The sequence below is a fragment of the Sceloporus undulatus genome, chromosome 2, assembly GCF_019175285.1.
Source record: "Sceloporus undulatus isolate JIND9_A2432 ecotype Alabama chromosome 2, SceUnd_v1.1, whole genome shotgun sequence".
NCBI lineage: Eukaryota > Metazoa > Chordata > Lepidosauria > Squamata > Phrynosomatidae > Sceloporus > Sceloporus undulatus.
In genome coordinates this window covers 211,642,045-211,663,405 of record NC_056523.1, presented here as the reverse complement: position 1 = coordinate 211,663,405, position 21,361 = coordinate 211,642,045, and the positions used below count along the sequence as shown (strand labels likewise).

General features: G+C 41.1%; 1 protein-coding gene across 1 annotated transcript in view; it reads right to left on the bottom strand.

Annotated features, from left to right (window-relative positions):
- PSD3 (pleckstrin and Sec7 domain containing 3) overlaps window positions 1–19,180 on the bottom strand; it is a 189,369-nt gene extending 170,189 nt beyond the window's left edge. Inside the window, exons 1-2 of the mRNA XM_042451584.1 lie at window positions 18,945–19,180; window positions 1,225–1,336 (exon numbers count right to left, since the gene is read on the bottom strand). Of these exons, the coding sequence (XP_042307518.1) occupies window positions 1,225–1,336; window positions 18,945–18,965 (133 nt within the window). The 5' untranslated portion in view covers window positions 18,966–19,180. The remainder of the gene's footprint in view (window positions 1–1,224; window positions 1,337–18,944) is intronic.
- Window positions 19,181–21,361: the final 2,181 nt, after the last annotated feature.

Below are 21,361 nucleotides of genomic sequence, written 5' to 3'. Positions count from 1 at the left end.
TTATTATTATTATTATTATTATTATTATTATTATTATTATTATTATTATTTACGGTGATGATGACTTGTTTCGAATGCAAGGAATCCGTCTACTGTTCTGCTTCCTTTTTCTGACTGGTCCCTTGGAATGTGACTCCTGCCTACCTTTGACCAAGTATCTGCTTCTGGCTCCTCCGGTCTCTATTACTGGCTGGTCCTGGGAATTGTAGTCCAACAAGATAACTTTTCCAGGCTCTAGCAATGATAATCACGTACCAAACCTAAAACACCATCATTGCACATATTTTCAAGTATTCTTTGCATTTAGTCCAAACTATGAAAACTGATGGCACTTATCAGTTCCTCTCTGGTTTTGACAGCTAAAAATGGCCTAGCTTAGCCACAGAAACTCTCCAACTTTCTTCTTGATCTACTTCACAGCTTGGGAGAAATCCTCTTGCCTTTTGGCAGTTCATTTGGCTCTTCCTTGCATCCTTTATTTCTATTGAGCAGAAACAAGAAATGTGTAGCTCGCAAGGGGTTTGGGGATTCAGTCCTCTCCTGGCCAAAAGTAAAGGACTGTGGGAGCTTCAACCCAAACATCTGAGGAGTCAAAGGTTCCCTATGGCCGGTTTAGGGCTCTATGATATGGAATGGCATAGTGGTTTGAGCATTTGACTAGGACTCGAGAGATCAGGATTCGATGCCCAGTTCAGCCACTGGGTGACCTTGGGAAAGCCATATGCTCTCAGCCTCAGGAGATGGCAATGACAAACCTCCTCCGAACAAATCTTGCCAAGGAAACCCCATTACAGGTTTGCCTTGGGGTTTCCTTATGGTCTCCATAGGTTCTCCATGAAATGGTTCACCTTAGGGTTGCCATTGGTCAGAAACAACTTGAAAGCATACAACAACAAAAACAAAACTTGCTAAAATACCTATCTGAATTGCTAAAAATACTTCATCAGGGACCAGTGCAGATGAATGAAGGCTTACACATATAACCACAGTTGAGCGATCAGGAGTCCCCGTCCCCCTGAAACTATAGTTAAGAAATGCATCAGCAAGTTTAGGTAAAGGATACAGCAGATATTCCCAGTTTGAATGCAATTCTTAACCATAACTAAAGAAATGTATGATTCTGCCTCACAGTCCTGTAAATTGGACCCATGATGGCTTTACTTTCCATGAAAACTCTATTCAATTGGGATTGGGACAGAGGTAAAGAAAAGGATCCACACTCACCAGATTCTGAAGTATTTTCGTTTTCTGGTCCACCAAATAAAAACTCATATTTGGCCTTGGCAACACTCTGGGAATGAGCGGACGCACCGTTAACCCAAACAAATTCTTCTCCCTGCAAGCAAAAAGAAAAGAAAAATACCTTGAGTTCATTGTGACACATTCTGCTGATAATTCTTGTCTCAAAGCAACAAAAGGAGGACTTTCTCAAGATCACACCAGCCTTGACAAACCTACAAAAAAAGTCAGATGGTTGCTCTTCTCACCACACACACATGCACATACTGGTAACTGGTTTCAGAATATTTTTTCATCAACAAATAACCCCTCCTTTATTTAAAGTCTCCTGGTCATCAAAATGTTGTTCTGTATATTGCTGCATAATTATTTAGTATGCAAATCATGCAACAATCCTATTCCTACTTCCTTGATGGTTAATTCCTATTGAATTCAGCAAGACGTACTAGTTTGTCGTAAAGACAGGGTTGCTTTACAAGTCTCTGAACTAAGCGTTCCATGCACACCACAATCAGGAACATGACAACCTGGGAGGAAGCAACACCCTGCCATGTGTCAGATTGGCTTGGAAGTAGTCAAGCAACTATCCCATATATTGGGATACAGCTCAGTTAACCTCAGAACAAATCCAGAGGTGCAACTACACCATAGAAATAATGCAATCTAATACCACTTTAACTGCCATGGCTCTGTCCTACAGAATCCTGGTATCTGTATTTTGTGAGGCACCAGGAGGCTTTGGGAGAGTTAAAGACCATGCAAAAATACAAATCCCATGATTCAATAGGACAGAGCTACATCACTTAAATTGGTGTCAAACAGCATCATTTCTACAGTGTAGATGCACCCCTGGATTTGTTCTGTTAACTGTGCTGTATCCCAAAATATGGGATAATTGCTTGATTAGTTTAAGTGATGTAGTCCTATGGAACCATGGGATTTGCAATTTTACAAGGTATTTAGCTTTCTCCAAAGCGTGCTGGTGCCTCCCAAAACTACAGAATTCTGTAGGACAGACATGTCAGCTAAAGTGGTGTGAAACTGCATTATTCCTAAAGTGTAGAGGCATCCCAGGTTTGCTAACTTGTCTCTGTTGCTTCAATTAAGAGGCTATTTTGAAGGACTGCCCTAGTAAGATTGCTTCTGGAGGAGAAAAGCCTACGGCTTATGACGATCCTAAGGCGATCCTATCAAGGGATTTTTCTGGGCAAATTTTTTGCCATCCTCTGAGGCTGAGAGAGTGTGACTTTCATTTCCCAAGGTTATCCAGTGGGTTTAAATGGCTGAGCCGCGATTTACACTCTGGTATCCAGAGTCCTGGTCAAAGCACTCAAACCACTGCTCCATTTCCCAAGAACAGGGCTTCAAAAAGCTGTTGCACAAATGAACACAGGACACTCTCTTTTGTTTTGCTTTGGGAGCTGTCTTTCACTCAACAGGTAGGAAAAGTTCCAATAGAGCAGAAAAACAATCAAGTGATGCATTCTCGAGGCAACAGTTTCCTATACGGTTGGCCTTTTGATGCTCAGTAGCAATTCCTCTGGGGGCAGCGCTGTGACCTTTTATTTTATTGTGCTTTACTTTTCATTTTATTTTATTTATTGTATTTATATCCTACTCTTCAGAAATGCTCTCAGGTGATACAGGGCATATGACATTCAGCCTTACATTTCAATCCAAGTCAGAGAAGAAACTGGGAATTTCTAAAGGTAGACTTCAATTTCAGCTGACATAATGGAAAGTCCTGTAAAAGTAATGTACTGGTCAAATATAAAAAGTAAAAGTAATATAATGCTATCTGACACCCATGAAACTGACTTGGATAACAAAGTATAAATCTGCACTTTATTGGAGAGACTGTGGTTTCCTGGGCTTGGTTGGTCTCACTCAGTATTAAAACAATTTTGGCGGGATACGTTGAGACAACTACAATTCAAACAGTCGCAACTAGACTTAGTACGTAAGAACATACTTTCATTTGAGGTAGCTGCCAGCAATTGCAAGTTGGTTAAGAACAAAACCTAGATTTATAGTAGTGTAAAACTTGGAATTTAGCCTTGTAGGAAAATTAACATGTCAGATCAAGCTTGCAAATGGAGAAAGAGACTGTGCTACTTTTGGAATACAGTACTTGGTATTCCTTAAAAGAGAAAAGTTGTTTCACCAGAATCTTTTTTTGGGATATCTGAAGAGCTGCATCCATACTGCAGAAATAATCCAGTCTGACACTGCTTTAACAGTCAAGGTTCTGGGATTTGTAGATTGTTGTGCTCTCTGGCAGAGAAGGCTAACTGTCTCACACAACTACAGATCCCAGAAATCCACAGCATCAAACCATGGCAGTTAAAGTGGTGTCAAACTGCATTATTTCGGCACTGCAGATGGTCTCTAGAAGGTCCTTCTCTCACAGACTCTTCTGGTGAGGAACTTTCTCTTGCATTCAGATTAAGATCTTCAACTGTTATAAATGGTTTTTCGGCAATGATATGCATTTATTGTGTGTTGGAAGGCCCACGTTTTGTACCTCTGTTCTAAAGGTTGCTTCTTCTTTGAGACAAACATCACCAAGGTTCTGAAGCTAGCTTCCATGTCTAAGTGCAAAATTACTAAACTGAAGGCCAGCATTGTCCGAAAATGACTCTGGTAGTCATGTGGCCAGCATGACTGCACTGAACGCTGTCACTTTCCCACTGTAGTGGTACCTATTTATCTACTTGTATTTACATGCTTTCAAACTGCTAGGTTGGCAGACGCTGGGACTTGTGACAGGAGCTCACCCCATCATGCAGCACCTGGGCCTCGGACTGCCAACCTTACGATCTTAGTCAGAATTGGCACCTTAACCCCTAAACCACCGCATCCCATATCCCAAAACCATATCTACTGGTTAACTCCTTTGATGACATGTAACAAAAAAAAAACTTTTCCTCCTCTTTGGGGGAGTTTCTTGAAAAAAGCATTAAAAGCAATAATCAAGCTCAGTGTAAGCAGCAGAATAACTGGACAGTCAAAAGATATACAGTCGCACCTCTTTTTTTGCAATGGGTCCATTCCGGACCCCCTCGTGAAAATAAAATTTCGCCTATACTATATTCAAGCCTTGAATATAGGTGCACTCCCCATTCATTCTCCCACCGTTCGTCCCTGGTGCATAAGCGAGGGACATGGGTCCGAAGACTGCAAGAACAGAGGGAGGACTGTAATTAGTCCCTATAGAAGCTGTTAAGCCTAATCAGAGCAACAGACATCATGGATCGAATCCTACAAAACCAACAGCTATTAGGGATTTAAAGATTTGCCTAGACAGAAGTAATCACAGGATTTGCACTAATAAAGCTACTCTAGTTTCTCTGCCTTCAGTTATGCTTATGGCGTTAATGGAATATACTTAGCTTCACACCACTAGCTAACACCATTGGTTCAGTGTGGTTTTATTTGGGGATTTATTAATCATAACCATAAAGAAGTATGTGGTGGCTTCTTATAGTCATCTGTGTTTTGTTAATATAGCTTAGCACTTTCCCACTCCTCACTGTATATTGACAAAATTAAGAATACATAAGCCATTCCACCAGATGTCTGCTATCACAACAGGACTTACTTTCCCTTCCTTCCCACTACCACGCCACCCCCAAAATATTATGAAAGGGGGCTCCTAGCTCTACAAATCACATTTGGTTGGTGCTAGGAAGGAGGCTGAATTGTTTCCCTCTCAGTTCTGTCAACAGATGCAATTGTGTTGGATTCAGGGTTGCAGGGGGATAAAGGTTTAAAAACCCATCATTGGGATCCTTTCGTTTGTTTAAACCAATTTTGGGATTTTTTGCATTAACATTTTAATGAAAAAAAATGGAATCCTGCTTATTGCATTAATATTGCTGAACATTATTTTATGTTTTATAAAGCTTAATCAACTATGTTTTAATGCTTGCTAATATCAGCAATCCAAAATGGCACAATTCAATGATATAGCTGTGTTAGTCTGTAGAATCAGTATGTAGAGAGATCTTTAGCACCTTTGAGACTAACTGAAAGAAAGAAATTGGCAGCATGAGCTTTCACAGAGTTCAGTCTACTTCCTCAGATGCATTTGGTGGAGTGGAAGCCCCACACACACACATATACATACGGAATTGACATCCTCACATATGAATGGCATATATATCTGTGCCTGGCTTCCACTCCACCAAATGCATCTGAGGAAGTAGACTGAAGTCTACGAAAGCTCATGCTGCCAATTTCTTCCTTAGTCTCAAAGGTGCTACAAGATCTCTCTATGTACATTAACAATCCAAAGTTATTAAACTTTGATACGATTTGGGAATTATTATATTGACAAGCTGGTAGCCAATGTACGACTAAATCAGAAAATTAAGTAGAAAAATGCAGTTCAGATGTTATGACCACTAGCTTTAAATAATAATTGTTCTTTTTTAAATAAAAAGGTACACTTTTAAAGCAAGTTGTTTGGGTTGAACTTGTGTTAAGTGAAGGGGTTATTTCTGAATGGCATTTCTTGCGCTATAAAATAAAGTGGTGAAAAAGAAGCAACTAACACTGGATGCTTCTCTAACAGTGAACAACTGTCAATAAATTGTTAAAATTAAAATATTTAAATTTAGTCATTCTTGTTCCAGAATGAGGGTTGGAAAATAATAATAATAATAGCCAGACTTTTAATGTATGTATTTGTATGTGTGTCAATATGTGTGTGAATATGTGTGTGTGTATTATAAATAATCAATTTTAAAAAACAGGAGTGGGTTGCTGTTTTTAAAGTCATCTGGTTCAAACTAACCTAGTTTAAACTGGCCAAACCTGCTTGGCTCTTGTACATTACACAGAGACAGCACCATGATTTTACTTTAACCAGCATGGCTACATCCCATGGGATACTGGCATTTGTATTTTGGGGAAAGACTAGAGGACCTCTCCGGCTGAAAATCTGAAATACATTAGAAAACTAAAAATCCCAGGATTCAACAGATGTTGGAATTGTAGTAAAGCAGAATACAGGTCTAGCACTATAACTGTGTAGTGTGAAAAGGCCTCTGATCTCCACACATCGTGCCACTTTATATATTGCCATCAACATGGGCAGTAGAAGATAGCAATTTGAGAACAAATATTTCAGATGGCACTGTACTGGGATGTAAGGGAACAAGAGAGATAACATGGATAAAATGGAGCCATGATGTGTCCCTAGGTTTCATTTCAACAGGCAATGATGGCACCTTTCATGGAGTCTACTTAATGCTGGGGGGAAAGTCTGTGCAATAGTACATTTCTTACTGGATGTTTGACAGGTACAAGTACAGTTCACAACATGACCATACACGATTTTATGACTCAACCTGTCTTCAAATATGTATGTGAGGCTGCTCATCCATGTAAATATTAAGGGTTGCTGCTATGAATAGAATTCAGCAGCTGTAGAATACATGCATGAATGAGATCCTATTTAGCCCGTATTAGCTTTCCGAACAGCGTTGTATTTTTTAATTAACTGATCAACAAATTAAAAGATCTGCCATGCGATCTTGTGCACATTTACACAGAAATAAATCCCATGAAGTTTAGTGGGACCTACTTTCTATAAGTTAATTTTGGACTGCAGCCTCCCAGTCACAACTTTTTATTTATTTGTTTGTTTGTTTGTTTGTTTCTAATTATTTATTTTTTTAAAAAAAATTAAATTGTTTTTGCACAAATGAACAATAAAAACATGCTCCAAGATTAAAATACTAAAAAGATCATGACAATAATGACGATGATGATGAAAAATTCATTTATATCCCACCTTTGTATTAAACCAAATACAGATTAAACCACATACACAAAACATCAGTAAAGACATACGGAAATTATCTTTTAAATGCAAGATGGAGGATAATTGTTACTACAAGCAATTTTAAGTGGTCAAAGAAAAGTTGTATTTGAACGCTTTTTTGAAAAGCAAAGACAGCGGGGAATCTATCACTAATGCTGAAGAGAGAACATCCCACAATTTGGCATAAATAAATGAACACACCCCTAAGACTGTACCATCTGCACCCAACAAACAAGCCTCTGCAAGCATTGGTCTTCTCAGAAGCCTAAATTATAATAACTGGACAGATTCACAGATAGATATGCTCTTCAGTAGCCATTTCCTAAGGCGGTGAAGATTTTAAAATTTGAAACCAACACCCTGCATTGAGCCTGGAAAGCAACTGGCAACCAGTGTAGGCTTTTCAATATTGGAATTAGTATGATACGGATGTAGGGCATTGGTTAGCAGCCTGCCACATTGTGTACCAACTAAAACGTCCAGACACTGTTCAAGGGTAGACCTATATAGAGCACACTGCAGCAGTCTAAGCATGATATAACACAGGCATGGGTGACGGTAAAGACGCAAAACAGGCTTCAAATCAAAACAGTCCCCACAGTAAGGTAATACTAACCACCTAGAAATGACTGGTAATAATTTGGATCAGTCCTACATTCTGATCCTATCCATATCTAAATAACTTTTAACAGGACTTACGCTGAAATGCATGTGAATATGGCTGTTATTGATAGCTAGCATAGTGTACTGATTTGAGTATTGAACTAGGTTTCCAGAAGAACAGGGTTCAAATCCACCCTCTGCCATAAAAGCTCACTGGTTGATTTGGGTGAGTCATATTCTCTCAGCCTCAGAGAAAGGTAATAGCAAACTCACTCTGAACAAATCTTGCAAAAGAAAAACTCTGTAAGAAGGTTGCCATAAGTCTGAGTTGCCTTGAAGGCACATAATTATTGTAATCCTAATCATATATGACTAAGAACACATCAAACCACTTTTTTCACCCTCAATAAATCTGATGCTAACACATTTGGGAGGAAAAATACAAACCAACCAATAAATCTAGCCATTTTATTGAGCGTTTTGAAGTTGTAATGATAGATTGACAGCTTCGTAGAAGCCTGCAGTTGATAAAATCTACCATTAGCAACATACAAACACCTAGAGAGGCCTTTGCAAAAAAACCACTGCTGTGGTGAGGTTAGACTCGGTTTAACACCAGTGGCTTCTAGCTTGTGCAAATGCAAAGTCTATGCAAAATCTGCTAGGCTCCTGCTTACACAGGAAAGCCACTCAAGATCTATAGTTTCCAGCCATCTCAAGTTGTGTCTCCTGTGCCCTAGCATCTTTTCTTCAATACCAACCCTATCAATTAGACAGAATGGCGCAAACATCTCAGGCAGCTAGCTGTTAGCCATTTTAATGTGTCATGGTTGAATTTTTTGCTACCAAAATAGGGAAAGGTCCTTGTGTGATTTTCTGCTGCATGTGCCAAAATAAATTGGGTGTCATTGGGTACTATGCATGATGACTCAAATCAGTGAGGGGTACCATTTGCTTGCCATGGGCAACAGAATGTCTTAGGTGAGCCTTTCTGTGGCCACAGAAGCACCTCTGCCCTCTCCTAGGAGAGAATTTTCAATCAATTCACAGTATGTGCCAGACTCTTCCTGCTGGCCCATCTTTAGTTGCACTTTCAGTCGCATTGCAAACTGCAGGTGTATGGCTTCCAATGCAATAAATGAATAAATGGAAGCAATCATATTCATATCTGGAAATAATATCTAGCCACAGCTGTGTTACACATATGATAGCTATCTCTCATCAGCATGACATTTGTAGTGGAAGAGGCACTTTTCATGCCAGACTGACCCAGTGTCAGGCAGACAAGAGTCTTTTTTCCCCTGCAACCACCATGGTATGGCAGATACTTGGTATACATTGCTTCCAACTAAGGGCCAACTTTTGTGCCAGTGTTGCAACACTAATAACAACAGAGTAAACGATTTTTATAGCATGTTACGTCCCACTTTAACTAGTACAGCTTCATCCTATGAAAATCTGGGATTTATAGTTTAATGATGTATGTGGAATGCTCCAACAAATTGCTCCAGACTACCAATCCCAGGATTCCACAGGATGTAGCTGTGGCAGGTAAAGTGGAATCAAAGCAATTTAATTGGGTAGTGCAAAGAGAGATGAGGGTGCCAGCATGTAGAATAGAAAAACAAAACTATGTCAGATTACGTATACATTATGGAAAGAGTAGGAAACTTCAGAATCCAGGGACAAATCCTGGCCTCCCAATATGGCCCTCTGTATTCCCCAGAGGACACTTCTCCAAATTCTGAAACGTCCAAGTCTCTCTCCTTTTTTATCTTAGCAACTGGGAGTAGGAGTGTAACGTCAGGTGCCAAAATGAGGTGCCCATGAAATTTCCCTTCAATCCCCAAATTTCTAGAATTGCAGTTAATTAAAACGTCAGCATGCAGAAATATGGTTTGAGGTTCCAAAGAAAAGGGGCATATAATGTTATGAAGGAGATACACATACTTAAGAGTTTTGGGTATAAACTCTTTTTCAATGTTTCCGCAATGCTAGACATTTGGTGACTGAAGGAAAAATTCATAGGGGAGGTGAATTTTTATTTGGAGGGGCAATGCCCTCCTTCCTCCCACCCATTAACTAGACCTGTAGACCCATGACTGGCAATAAGAGCTGTAAGCTACAATATGCATGTAGTGTTGCTCCCATTCTTTTGCCATGACTGCCATATACACAATAGGCCTTCTTTGACATTGAATTCAGCCCTCAGGTTGAAAGAGGTACAGGTTGGGTCTCCCTTACCCAAAACTCTTGAGAACAAATGTATTTTGGGTTTGGGGTTTCTTTATTCATTTGAATTTTGGAATACCTGTATTTGCATATACATACTTAACAAGATATTTAAGAAATGGGACCCAAGTCTAACACATAATTCATTTATTGTATTTTAGTTTCTTATATTATTGAACAATATATAAATGTTTTATTCTACAACTGTTTGTAAAAGCATCATGTACATGGATGGCACTATATAAATAAACGACAACAATGTACGTTTCATATATACATCCACATAGCCTGAAGGTAATTTTATACAATGTTTTAGTAATTTTGTGTATCAAACAAAGTTTGCATAAACCGAACAATTGGAAAGCAAAGGTGTCACTATCTCAGCCACCCATGAAAAAAGGTTTGGTTTATGGAATATTTCAAATTTTGGAATTCCAGATAAGAGAGACTCAACCTGTATTCCATCCTTGCAGTAACAGGGAAAAACAATGTTCCTAAGTCAGAACAGAGGGTGATTGAATGTGGGATTTTAAATACTGTACATACATACCCACTACACTATATATTAAACATTTCAGAGTCTCGTTTTAAAGGAGTCCTTAATTCAAATACATAAAGTATAAGTGAATACCATGGCTGTCCACCCCAACATACTGGCTCTTTTCACACCTTCTCCTGATCCTGCTCTGAACCCAAATTACTTGCTGTTTCAGTGCTTATTAGCAAGAAAGTGGTTTCCCACCACAACAGCAGACAAACTAGTACAACAAGATTTATGTGGGTGACTGAGATCAGCTAGAGAGAAAAAGAGGACAATCTATGTAAAGTTATAAAGGTTAATGGGTTAATGCCGTTAAAAGAAGAACACAGAATGTCTCCATTTAATTTTACACACTGTGAGAAAAAGGCACTAATGTACACTTGCAGCTATTCTTAAATCCTTGTACAGTATTTCAAGAATTTAATTAATTTTATCAGCATCTTAGGGAAAGACTCCACCAGAGCATAAGACAGAAACAACTTGAAAGCACACAAGAACAATCAGCACTTGCCACTTAATCTTTCTATCAGCCAAGGGCCTGGATCCTATAGGGAACCCCAACTAGAGTAGACCCTTCAAATTAAAAGGATTTGCATAAGGGTTGACTCCTCAGAACAACTGTTTCAGTGAGTCTACTTTGATTAGGACTAACCCACAAGATTCCAGCATTAGGCCCTGTCTGCTTAAGCCAAAAGGCCCGTTTATTCTGGCATCATTCTGTTCAGACAATGCATGGCCCAAACACATGAGAGCCACCAGAACAGGGATGGAGAACTTTGGCTCTCTCCATACTGCTGCCCACAATTCCCCAGAACCTCTCACCATTGGCTATACTGGCCAGGGCAGGTCAGAGTGACAATCCAACCACATCTGGATAGCCAAACATTCCCCAGCTCTACACTAGATCAGTGGTTCTCAATTACTGCCTTTCTAGATGTCAAATGAAAGATGCTTCCAAAAACAAGATTGTCTTCTGTGAAGCATGGCAATGCTTCTCAATCTTTGGCTCTCCTGGTAATTTGGAATTCAACTCCTAGAAATCTCAAATAACACAGCTAATGATCAGGAATTCTGGGAGCTGAATTCCTCAAGAAAATTTGGATCAAAGTTTGAGAACCACTCAGGTAGGAGACATAGCCACACCACCAGTGATGTAGGCAGGAGCAATAGTTCAGTTGATGTTTTGGATTTCAACTCCAAGAGGTTCCAGCCAGCATGACCAATGATCACGAATACTAGGACCTGAAATCCAAAGCATCTGGAGGATCTAGCATTGAGAACCAATGCCCTAGAATGCTCCTTCCTACAACAGTTGTAGGTTAGGTGTGTGTTGTAGCACACAGAAGGCAATCATTTACAGTATTTGAAAAAAGTTGTCAATTGTCCACGTCTAGGTTAAAGATGAATCCTAAGAAAGAGAAGAGAAACCAAGAAATTGTCGATCAGCTGTGTTCAGTCAGAACCTTTCCCAACATGGTAAAATGTATTCTATTTCTATTAAAATATAACCAAGGGCATCACTTTAAACATTAGCATTGATACCCAAATAAATCAAAAACAAAAAGAAAGAATGAGCCAAGGCTTCCATTGATGCTGAGAAAAAGGAAGTTTACTGTAGCAGAGAAGTTGCCCAGTACATTTCTGAATTGATGTGTCTGCCCACAAAGCAGACAGTCTTATGCAATCTTATTCAATTGTGTTGTTACAGTGATTTTTAAGAGCTTTTGTTGAATCAGAAAGGACTTTTCCTTCCACAACAGCATCAGCAGCCACATTCAGTGCCAGCAACAAACTGGACATTTCTGAAATCTGGATTTTCACTTAAAAGTTAATGGAACTCTGAAGTCATTCAAAGCCTCAACACACTTTGCTCTGGCAGCCCTGCTTTGCAACTTCCTGTGCTGTCAAATAGTTTTATGAAGATCTTCTGACCCCATTTGGGTAGAGATACTATGGAAGACAATGTCGTTTCAGCAAGAAAAGACTGTAGGCAAGACAGGGAGTTTGGCTGCAATGTTTACTTCTGACATTGACTTAGGCTAAAAATCACTTGCCTTGACATGTGAGTCCCAAGTGTATACAGGCCTAAGCATCATTCATACAGCAAAGAGACAGGATTATTGTCTGCAGGCAGGATTTTTCATTTTATATGGGAGTCATTTCTCAGACCATCAATTGCACAAGAAATTTCACAGGAGTTACATACAATCCTGCCCTCATGGTGTATGTTCGACTACAACACTGGAGACGAGGTTCGATTCCCAGCTCCGCCATGAAACCCACTGGGTGATCTTGGATAAGTCACAGGCTCTCAGCCTCAGGGAAGGCAATGGCAAACCTCCTCAGAACAAATCTTGCCAAGAAAACCCCATGATAGGGTTGTCTTATTAGAGTTGCCCTAAGTTGGAAACTACTTGAAGGCACACACCAACAAAAAACCTAAACATCAAAATCACTTGATTTTTCGTGCTCAGATGAGTTAATGTACAAAAATACAGCCCCAAAATGTTGACAGGGAATTTGCGACAGTGATGTCTCTGCAAATTTATGAATGCCTAGCAAGTGGAAGATCCTGCTGAGCAAACATGTATAGGATTGTTCTGCATACGATTGAGCAGCATACCAGGAAATCTAAAAGTCCAACATAAACTTTCTAGCTCGCCTTGTCAAACCAATTTTGATCAGCCCTGGAACTGCAGCATCACCTCTGAGAATTCAGGTGATGAGCGCCAACAGAACTGGAGACAAAACTAGGACATCAAGGAGCAAATAGGAGCTCCAATTATTGTTCTTAATTTATTTTTGAGTTCCTTCTGATCAGCACAGTCGGGGGAAACCCAAAGCCTACAAAATAACAAAAAGAACTATAACAGTGGCAAAGCTCACACTGCCCCAATTATGAGAAGTAAGCATACTGAGCAGCCAGAAAACATTGAGCATAAGCTGTAAAAAAAAAATTGAAGTCACAAGTATCTCAGAAGACATGGCACAGGACCATTATGTGGAGAGAAGAGAAGGGAGAGCAATATTTTGAGGCAGTTCCTATTTGTGAGGATGTCAGAGAGACTTCTTTCCCTCCTTTAGACCCACTTAATTGTTGAGATTATCTGGAGGGACACTTCTGTTAGTGTCACATGCTCCTAAGATCTGATCTGCAATAATTCAAAACAGGGCATTCAGGGTGTTGATAAGGATTATGTGGAATATTCTTCCCTTAGAAATTTGACATGCTCCTCCAACTATTATTACTAATTTACTTACTAGTTCCTTCTGGTACAAGTACATCAAGCAAGTATTTGACTTTACTGGACAGAAACATGTCATTAGGAAGAAAACTGAAACCAGAACTTGGTTACCACAATGGGTGCAAATCAAGCCACATCCTTGATGCAGCTGTCATTTTTCACAGTATATCTCTCCTCACTGCACTTTCCTGCAATTACAGACACATATGCATCAGACAGCCATGTGCTGCTAACGCATATTCCATGTTTGGGCAAGCATGGTGTATGTGTATGTGTCTACAAATTGTTTGTCTGCTTATGCCAGTCCCATGAGTTTCATAGGGCTTTCTTAAGCAAAGAATGCTCAGGGGTGATTTTGCCAGTACCTTCCTCTGAAATACAGCCTATAGCATCTGGTATTTGTTGGAAGTCTCCCATCCAAGTATCATTATTATTATCATTATTATTATTATTAACATTTATTTATAGAGCGCTGTAAAGTTTGCACAGTACTTTACATAGTAAGGGTCAAAAAGGGGTGGGGGGAGAGAAAGAATAAAAGCCTCCCAAGCGGCGTACAGTCTAAAACAACAACATTACATTATTAAAATATCTCTAATATAATACTAATTAGCATACAATAAAAACAAAGTAAACAGCAAACCACCATTGTCAATCACCGTGGGACTGATGAGCGCAGAGACATAGCATCCCCCTTAACTTAAGGGCTTACTAACTAATATGATCCTACTTAGCTTCCAAGATCTGGTGCCAGATCTGGTGCCTTTAGGGTGGTCAAAATATACAATACATACAATATACTCTATACAAAATATACAATATTCAAAATATGGTATCTGCTGGGATTTGGTTCCAGAACCTCTCATGGATAACAAAATCCATGGGTGCTCAAGTCCCATTAAATGCAATGGTGTAGTGAAATTGTGTCCTTTATACAAAATAGCAAAATCAACTTTTGCTTTCTGGGATTTATATCTCTTTGGAATATTTTCAAGCCATGGATGGTTAAATCTGTGGATAAGGAATCTGTGGATATGAAGGGCCAATTGTACGACTGTTTCATACAGTAGATATTGGGCAAGACTGGGTATCTTGTTAACCAAAAGGACAGAAAGCTGCCTATGGTGAGATTTCCCCTTTCTTTCTCCCTAAAGGGAAGAACTACAGATGGACTCAGTGTACAATCTGCAAAAAAGGGACATCGAATCCCAGTGGAATGAGCAGTTTCCTCCCCAGCCCCCAGGTTATAAGCTTGCATTATTTATGGGAGCAGATGGTATTGTTAAATAATTTTAGATTCTGGACTTAATGGTCTTATCATGGGAGTGGGGGACTGTTTAGATCAAGGGTGGACAATAGGCGACCAGCGAGCTACATTCACACCCACATGTAATTTTATGCCTCCCCAAACCTGCCCCCCATTTTCATTAAAAGCTGGGCATGTTGCACTCCTGGAAGATGCCTAGAAGCACAATAACAAGTCATGCTTCCCTTCACACACACATGCATAGTGTAGTTTGGGAGGAAAGTGCTTTTCTGTAAGCCAGAAGTTGACTTCTGGCCAGTTACAATTTCTTTGCAGAGGTCTGGTCTGTGCAGAACGTGGTAGGTTGCATTCAGAAGAAACCTGGCATCCACTTAATCTACCCACCGTTGTTTTAGGTAAGAACATGTTGCTGTCGTGTGCCATCAAGCCGTTTCTGACTTAGCATGACTCTAAGGCCATCATAGACTCTAATACCCATCATGGCATTTTCTAGGCAAGTTTTGTGAAGAGGAGGTTTGCCACTGCCTTCCTCTAAGGCTGAGAGAGTGTGACTTGCCCAAAGGTCATCCAGTAGGTCTCTATGGCTGGGTTGGGATTCAAACCCTGGTCTCCAGACCTCGTCCAAGAGTCAAATCACTACACCACTCTCCGTGTATTGTATGGTGTATGTGCCTCAAGCCGTCTGTCGTCTTATGGTGACCCCATTAATTTCATAGGGCTTTCTTCCGCAACAAATACTCAGAAGTGTTTTTGACAGCTCCTTCCTCTGAAATAAAGCCTCTAGCACCTGGCCTTTGTTGCCAGTCTCCCATCCACTTGGCTGACCCTGCTTAATTTCCAGGATCAGATGGGATCTGGTGCATTTAGGGTACTTAGGCTTAGTCATTATTTCATTTAATTCCAAAAATGTACTAAGGAGCTCTATTTGGACCTGGGGGCCTTCGTATTATTTTTGCTGAGTGGGACTCTGGACTATTGTTCCATCATCCTGGCCTGACAACATCATTGCACCCGAGTCATAATAAAATCATTGAAAGTCCTCTCTTAACCTATTTTGCTGGGCAAGTCATTCAACTTATCCAGAGTTCTCAAAGGAGAGTTTCAGATCAGCTTCACTATCTGATTTGCCATCAGTCCAACCAAACAAAGTTTTCTTTCATTTTTCAGAAATGAAAGAACTACATTTTAAGGACTTGATTGCTAGGACTCCTCAGCTTCATCACTTTAGCGCATTAAAATGAGCTTGATCTCTGGAAAAGAATACAGGACCCAAGCAATTAGATGGAATAAAAAGAACCCCCCCCCCGAACACTCGGTCTTTTTTGCTTATAGTGGCTATGAATGGAGACAGATGGATGCCCTCAAACAAAGGGGGGAAGGGGGGAGAGACCATATGGGACAAAAGCCTACAATCAATTGAGTCCCAATCTTGGAGGAAAGATGGTACACAAATAAAGTTCAAAAATAAATAAATAAGCTGTGCAGCCCAAATGTGTATATGCACCAGGATACAGGATTGCGTGCTTTCTTGAGCTCAGTGCATTAAAGCTAATAAATTATTATGACAGAGCTTGAGGCTAAAAGTCTGTGTGTCACGCAGGACCCATAAAGAGACAGGTACTGCCCAAAGAGAGTTCTAGTCTCAGTCAGAGTAAAATCTTATATACCTCTAATCAAAAGTAAGTCCAGTTGAGTTCCGTAGGATTTACTCTCAGGAGGAGAGCCAATATGGCATAAAGGTTTGAGTGTTGGACTATGACTCTGGAGACCAGGGTTTGATTCCCAGCTCAGCCATGAAAGCCACCCAGTGACCTTAGGCAAGTCACACTCTCTCAGCCTCACGCGAAGGCAATGGCAAGCCTCCTCTGGACAAACCTTGCCAAGAAAACCCCAGGATAGGTTCGCCTTAGGGTCTCCATAAGTCAGAAACAGCATGAAGGCACACAACAACAACAAGACTAGTAATGAAGTTAAGAAACAACTAAAACCTGGAGGAGGAGAAAGTCACAAGTACTACAACCCCAGCAAATGAGATGCAAAAATATGGCAACTTGCAACTTTATTTTGACTGCCGAAGCAGTTTCAGTGTAAATTTTGAAACCGGAGCAATTCTTCTCCATAAGTACGAAAGATTTAGGGAGGAGGAGAAATCAGTCCAACAGCTTCGCTTAACTACATGCACACGATGGTACTCCAAATGCTAAATGTATTTAACAGGGGGGGGGGGGGATTTCTTAATTCAATACACTTCACATGAAATAGAAAGGGAGAAGAGCTGAAGATTACCGACACCGGATTTTGCACAGGAGCTTTCTGAATTCACAGCCACAGCCACAATGTTATTGAGATTAATTTTTAAAATTTAATAAGAGGCAGGTTAGGCTACATGAATGAGCATCTCAGCCAAGCAGAGATTTTTCTCTGTCTGATCAGACACTTTCCCTGCGACACTGCACTCAACTCCCCTGAAACCAATTTTGTTGTTGTTGTTGTTGTTGCTGTACGCCTTCAGGTCTTTTCCAACTTATGGTGACCCTAATGTAAACTTATCATGGGGTTTCCTGGCAAGAATTGTTCAGAGAGGGTTTGCCACTGCTTTCCTCTGGGGCTGAGAGAGTGTGATTTGCCCAAGGTCCCTCAGTGGGTTTCTTTGACAGAGCGGAGATTTGAACCCTGCTCTCCAGAGTCCTAGTCCAACTCAAATCAAAGCTTGGCGCATTGAAAAGTTGTGAGGCCAGCAACAAAAACAGCAAAGGCAGGTGCTACAAGAAAGTGGAAGGGGCATCCTTCTCTATACATCCTTCTTTCCATTCATTCTTTCATTCATTCATTCTCTCCCTCCCTCTCTTTCGCACACACGAAACAAATCCAGGGATAGCCATGTAAGCAAAGCACAACCACATCCCCAAACCAAAAAAAAAACCCCAGAGATACCATTATTTATTCAATCCAGGGTGTCTTGTGGATTTATGATGTTGTTGTATTTTTTCACACTCATACACAGTTATTTTTTCCACCACACTCAACATGGGAAGAGAAGGAAAAGAGAGTGGCATCCAATCTGAGCATAAAGAGATCCAGTTTCCCAGGCAGCAGCCAGGTTGGTGTAGTTGTTTCAGCCTTGGACTATAACTTTTGAGACCAGGGTTTGAATCCTAGCTGGGCCTTGCAAACCCATTGGGTTTCCCTGGGCAAGTCACATTCTCTCAGCCTCAGGCTAAGGAGGTCTGCACCTCAAATACATTGCCGTGTTAACCTGGCACATCAGTAGCCACTGTGGCTCTGTGGTTTGAGCCTTGGAGTAGGACTCTGGAGGCCAGGGTTCAAATCTCGGTTCAGCCATGTAAACCCGCTGGGTGACCTTAGGCAGGTCACACTCTCTCGGCCTCAGAAGATGGCCAAGGCAAACTCCCTTCTGCAGAAAGTTGCCAAGAAAACCCCATGATAGGGTCGCCTTAAGGTCTCCATAAATTGGAAATGATTCAGTGGCGTAGCGGTTTGAGCACTGGACTAGGACTCTGGAGACCAAGGTTCGAATCCCATGCAAACTCCGCTGGGTGACTTTGTCCAAGTCACACTCTCTCGGCTTCAGAGGATAACAACGGCAAAAACCCCTCTGAACCAAATTGCCAAGAAAAACCCCGGATACCCAGGATCTGAACCCCATGCAAAACCCGCTGGGTGCCAAGTCACACTCTCTCAGCCTCAGAGGAGAACAACAGCAAACACCCTTAAACAAAAATTGCCAAGAAAAGCCCAGGATACCCAGGATCTGGACCCCATGCAAAAGATAGTGGGTGCCAAGTCACACTCTCTCAGCCTCAGGGGCCAGCAATGACCAAAATAAAAACCAGAAAACCCTGTGAAGCAAAATTGCCAAGAAGAGCCTTGAAGACACACGAGGACAGGGTTTATGTAAGAAGGGCAAAGGCAGGAGCCCAGGAGGAGGAGGAGGAGAAGCCCTTGCTCTGCTGCTGTTCTGCTTACCCCACCGTCGCCTCCTTCCATCTTCCATCCTCTGCCTCTTCCTTCCTTCTCTTTGTTACAGGAGGCAAGCGCTGGGGAAGCAGCAGCCAAGAGCAGGAGATGCCTGCAGCCAGGCTGCAGCCATGGACACCTCCTTCTCACTCAGTGCTGCTGCTGCTGAAGCTCCAGGGGCGCTAGGAGGAAAAGGCTATGGCTGTGGCTGGCCAAGGCGGCTCTCTGGATCAGAGGCAGCTCCACGTTGGGAAGGCAAGGCGACGCTTCTGGGCATGCGCCTGCCTTGGAGTCCCTCCTGCTGCTGCACATGGGCAATGGGAGCCCGTGAAGCCGAGTTGGGTCCTGCTGCTGCCAGGAGGACTCACTGAAGGCAAAGCGGGGAACTCTAAGAGGTCTGGAACGTTGGCGGCCAGCGTGGCGCAGGGGCTCAGCGCTGGACTGGGGCTAGTCTGCAGAGCGGGGTTCGAATTCTGACTGGGGCCAGGGGTGGCCTTGGGCAAGTCACACTCTCTCAGCCTCAGAGTCAGGAGGACAAAGGCGGAGCTATGTCGGTCTGGGATGTCAGTAGACAGCAGCGGGGTGGAAGGAGGGTTTGAGTGTTGGACTAGGGAACTCTACAGAGCTGGGGCCATGGGTGAATATAATATATAAACACACACACACACATATATATATATACATATACTGTATACACACACTATATAAACACACACTATACATTATATATATATATATATATATATATATATATATAGTGTGTGTGTGTGTTTGTGTGTGTATATACATAGTGTACATATGTGTGTGTGTTTATACAGTATTATATTCACCCATGGCCCCAGCTGGGATTCGAACCCTGCTCTGTAGAGTTCCCTAGTCCAACACTCAAACCCTCCTTCTATATACACATATATATGCATACACACACACACACACGCACGCACTATATATATACACTATATATATACGCACACACTATATATATATACACACACACGCACTATATACACTATACACACACACTATATATATATGCGCACACACACACACACACACACATATATTATTATTATTATAATAATAATACATTATTATTATTATATTATTATTATATTATTATATTATTATTATTAATAATACATTATTAATATAATAATACATTATTATATTAATATATTATAATAATAATACAATTATTATTATTATTATTATATATATATATATATACACGAGGACACACACAATGTATATGCTTCTCAGCCTTTTGGCTAAGATCATGTAGTGTGGTGTAAATGTGTGTGTGCATATATATATATATATATATATATATGTATATACACATACACACACATATATAGACACATGCAGTGTGTGGGGGGGCAGGGTGGTGTAGTGGTTGGATTATGACTCTGGAGGCCAGGGTTTGAATTCTGATTCAGATTCAGCCATGGCAACCCAGTGGGTGGCCCTGGGCAAGCCACACTGTCTCAGCCTCAGACTAAGGAGGAATGGAGCTCTCAGAGGCATTGTGGTGTTGGTCTGGGAATATCCATAGCCAGTAGTAGTGCGGTGGAAGGGTTGAGAGCAGAACTCTGGAAACAGGGTGGGACTCCTGACTTAGCTATGGAAACTCACTTGGGCAAGTCACACTCTCTCAGCCTCAGAGGAGGATGGCAGTGGCAACACAAAACAAAACAGATCAAGCCTGAAATTTCCCTGGAGGCTGAATCTTGGACTTGGCAACTTCAGGGAGGGCTTGCCGTTGCCATTTTCTGAGGCTGAGAGAGTGCGACTTGCCCAAGGTCACCCAGTGGCTTGTTATGCTTAATGAGGAATCGAACCCTGATCGCTAGAATTGTAGTCCAACACTACACCATGCTGGCTCTTACTATTTGTTGTTAACTGATATCAAGTCAACTTTGACTTATGGTGGCCCCATGAATGAGAGACTTCCAAGTCAAGAATGCTTAGGTCTTACAGACCCAGACTGTGGCTTTCTTGATGGAGTCTCTCTGTCTCCATTTTCCTCTTCTCCTGCTGCCCTCTACTTTACAAGCATTATTGTCTTTCTAGTGAATCATGCCATCACATGATATGTTCAAAGTACCATAGCCTTGGGTGAGTCATCTTGGCTTCCAGGGAATTCAGGCTTAATATGCTCTAGGACCCATTTATTTGTCTTTTTAGCAGCCCACAGGATCCATAGAACTCTCTTCCAGCACTACATTTATAGTGAGTTTTTTTAATAAAGTATTATTAGGGGATCAAATATGAATATTGTGTCCATTTCTGGGCACCACAATTCAAAAAGGATGTTGAGAAACTGGAGCATGTCCAAAGGAGAGCAATTAAAATGGTGAAAGGTCTGGAAACCTTGCCCTATGAGGAACGACTCAGGGAGCTGGGGGTGTTTAGCCTGGAGAAGA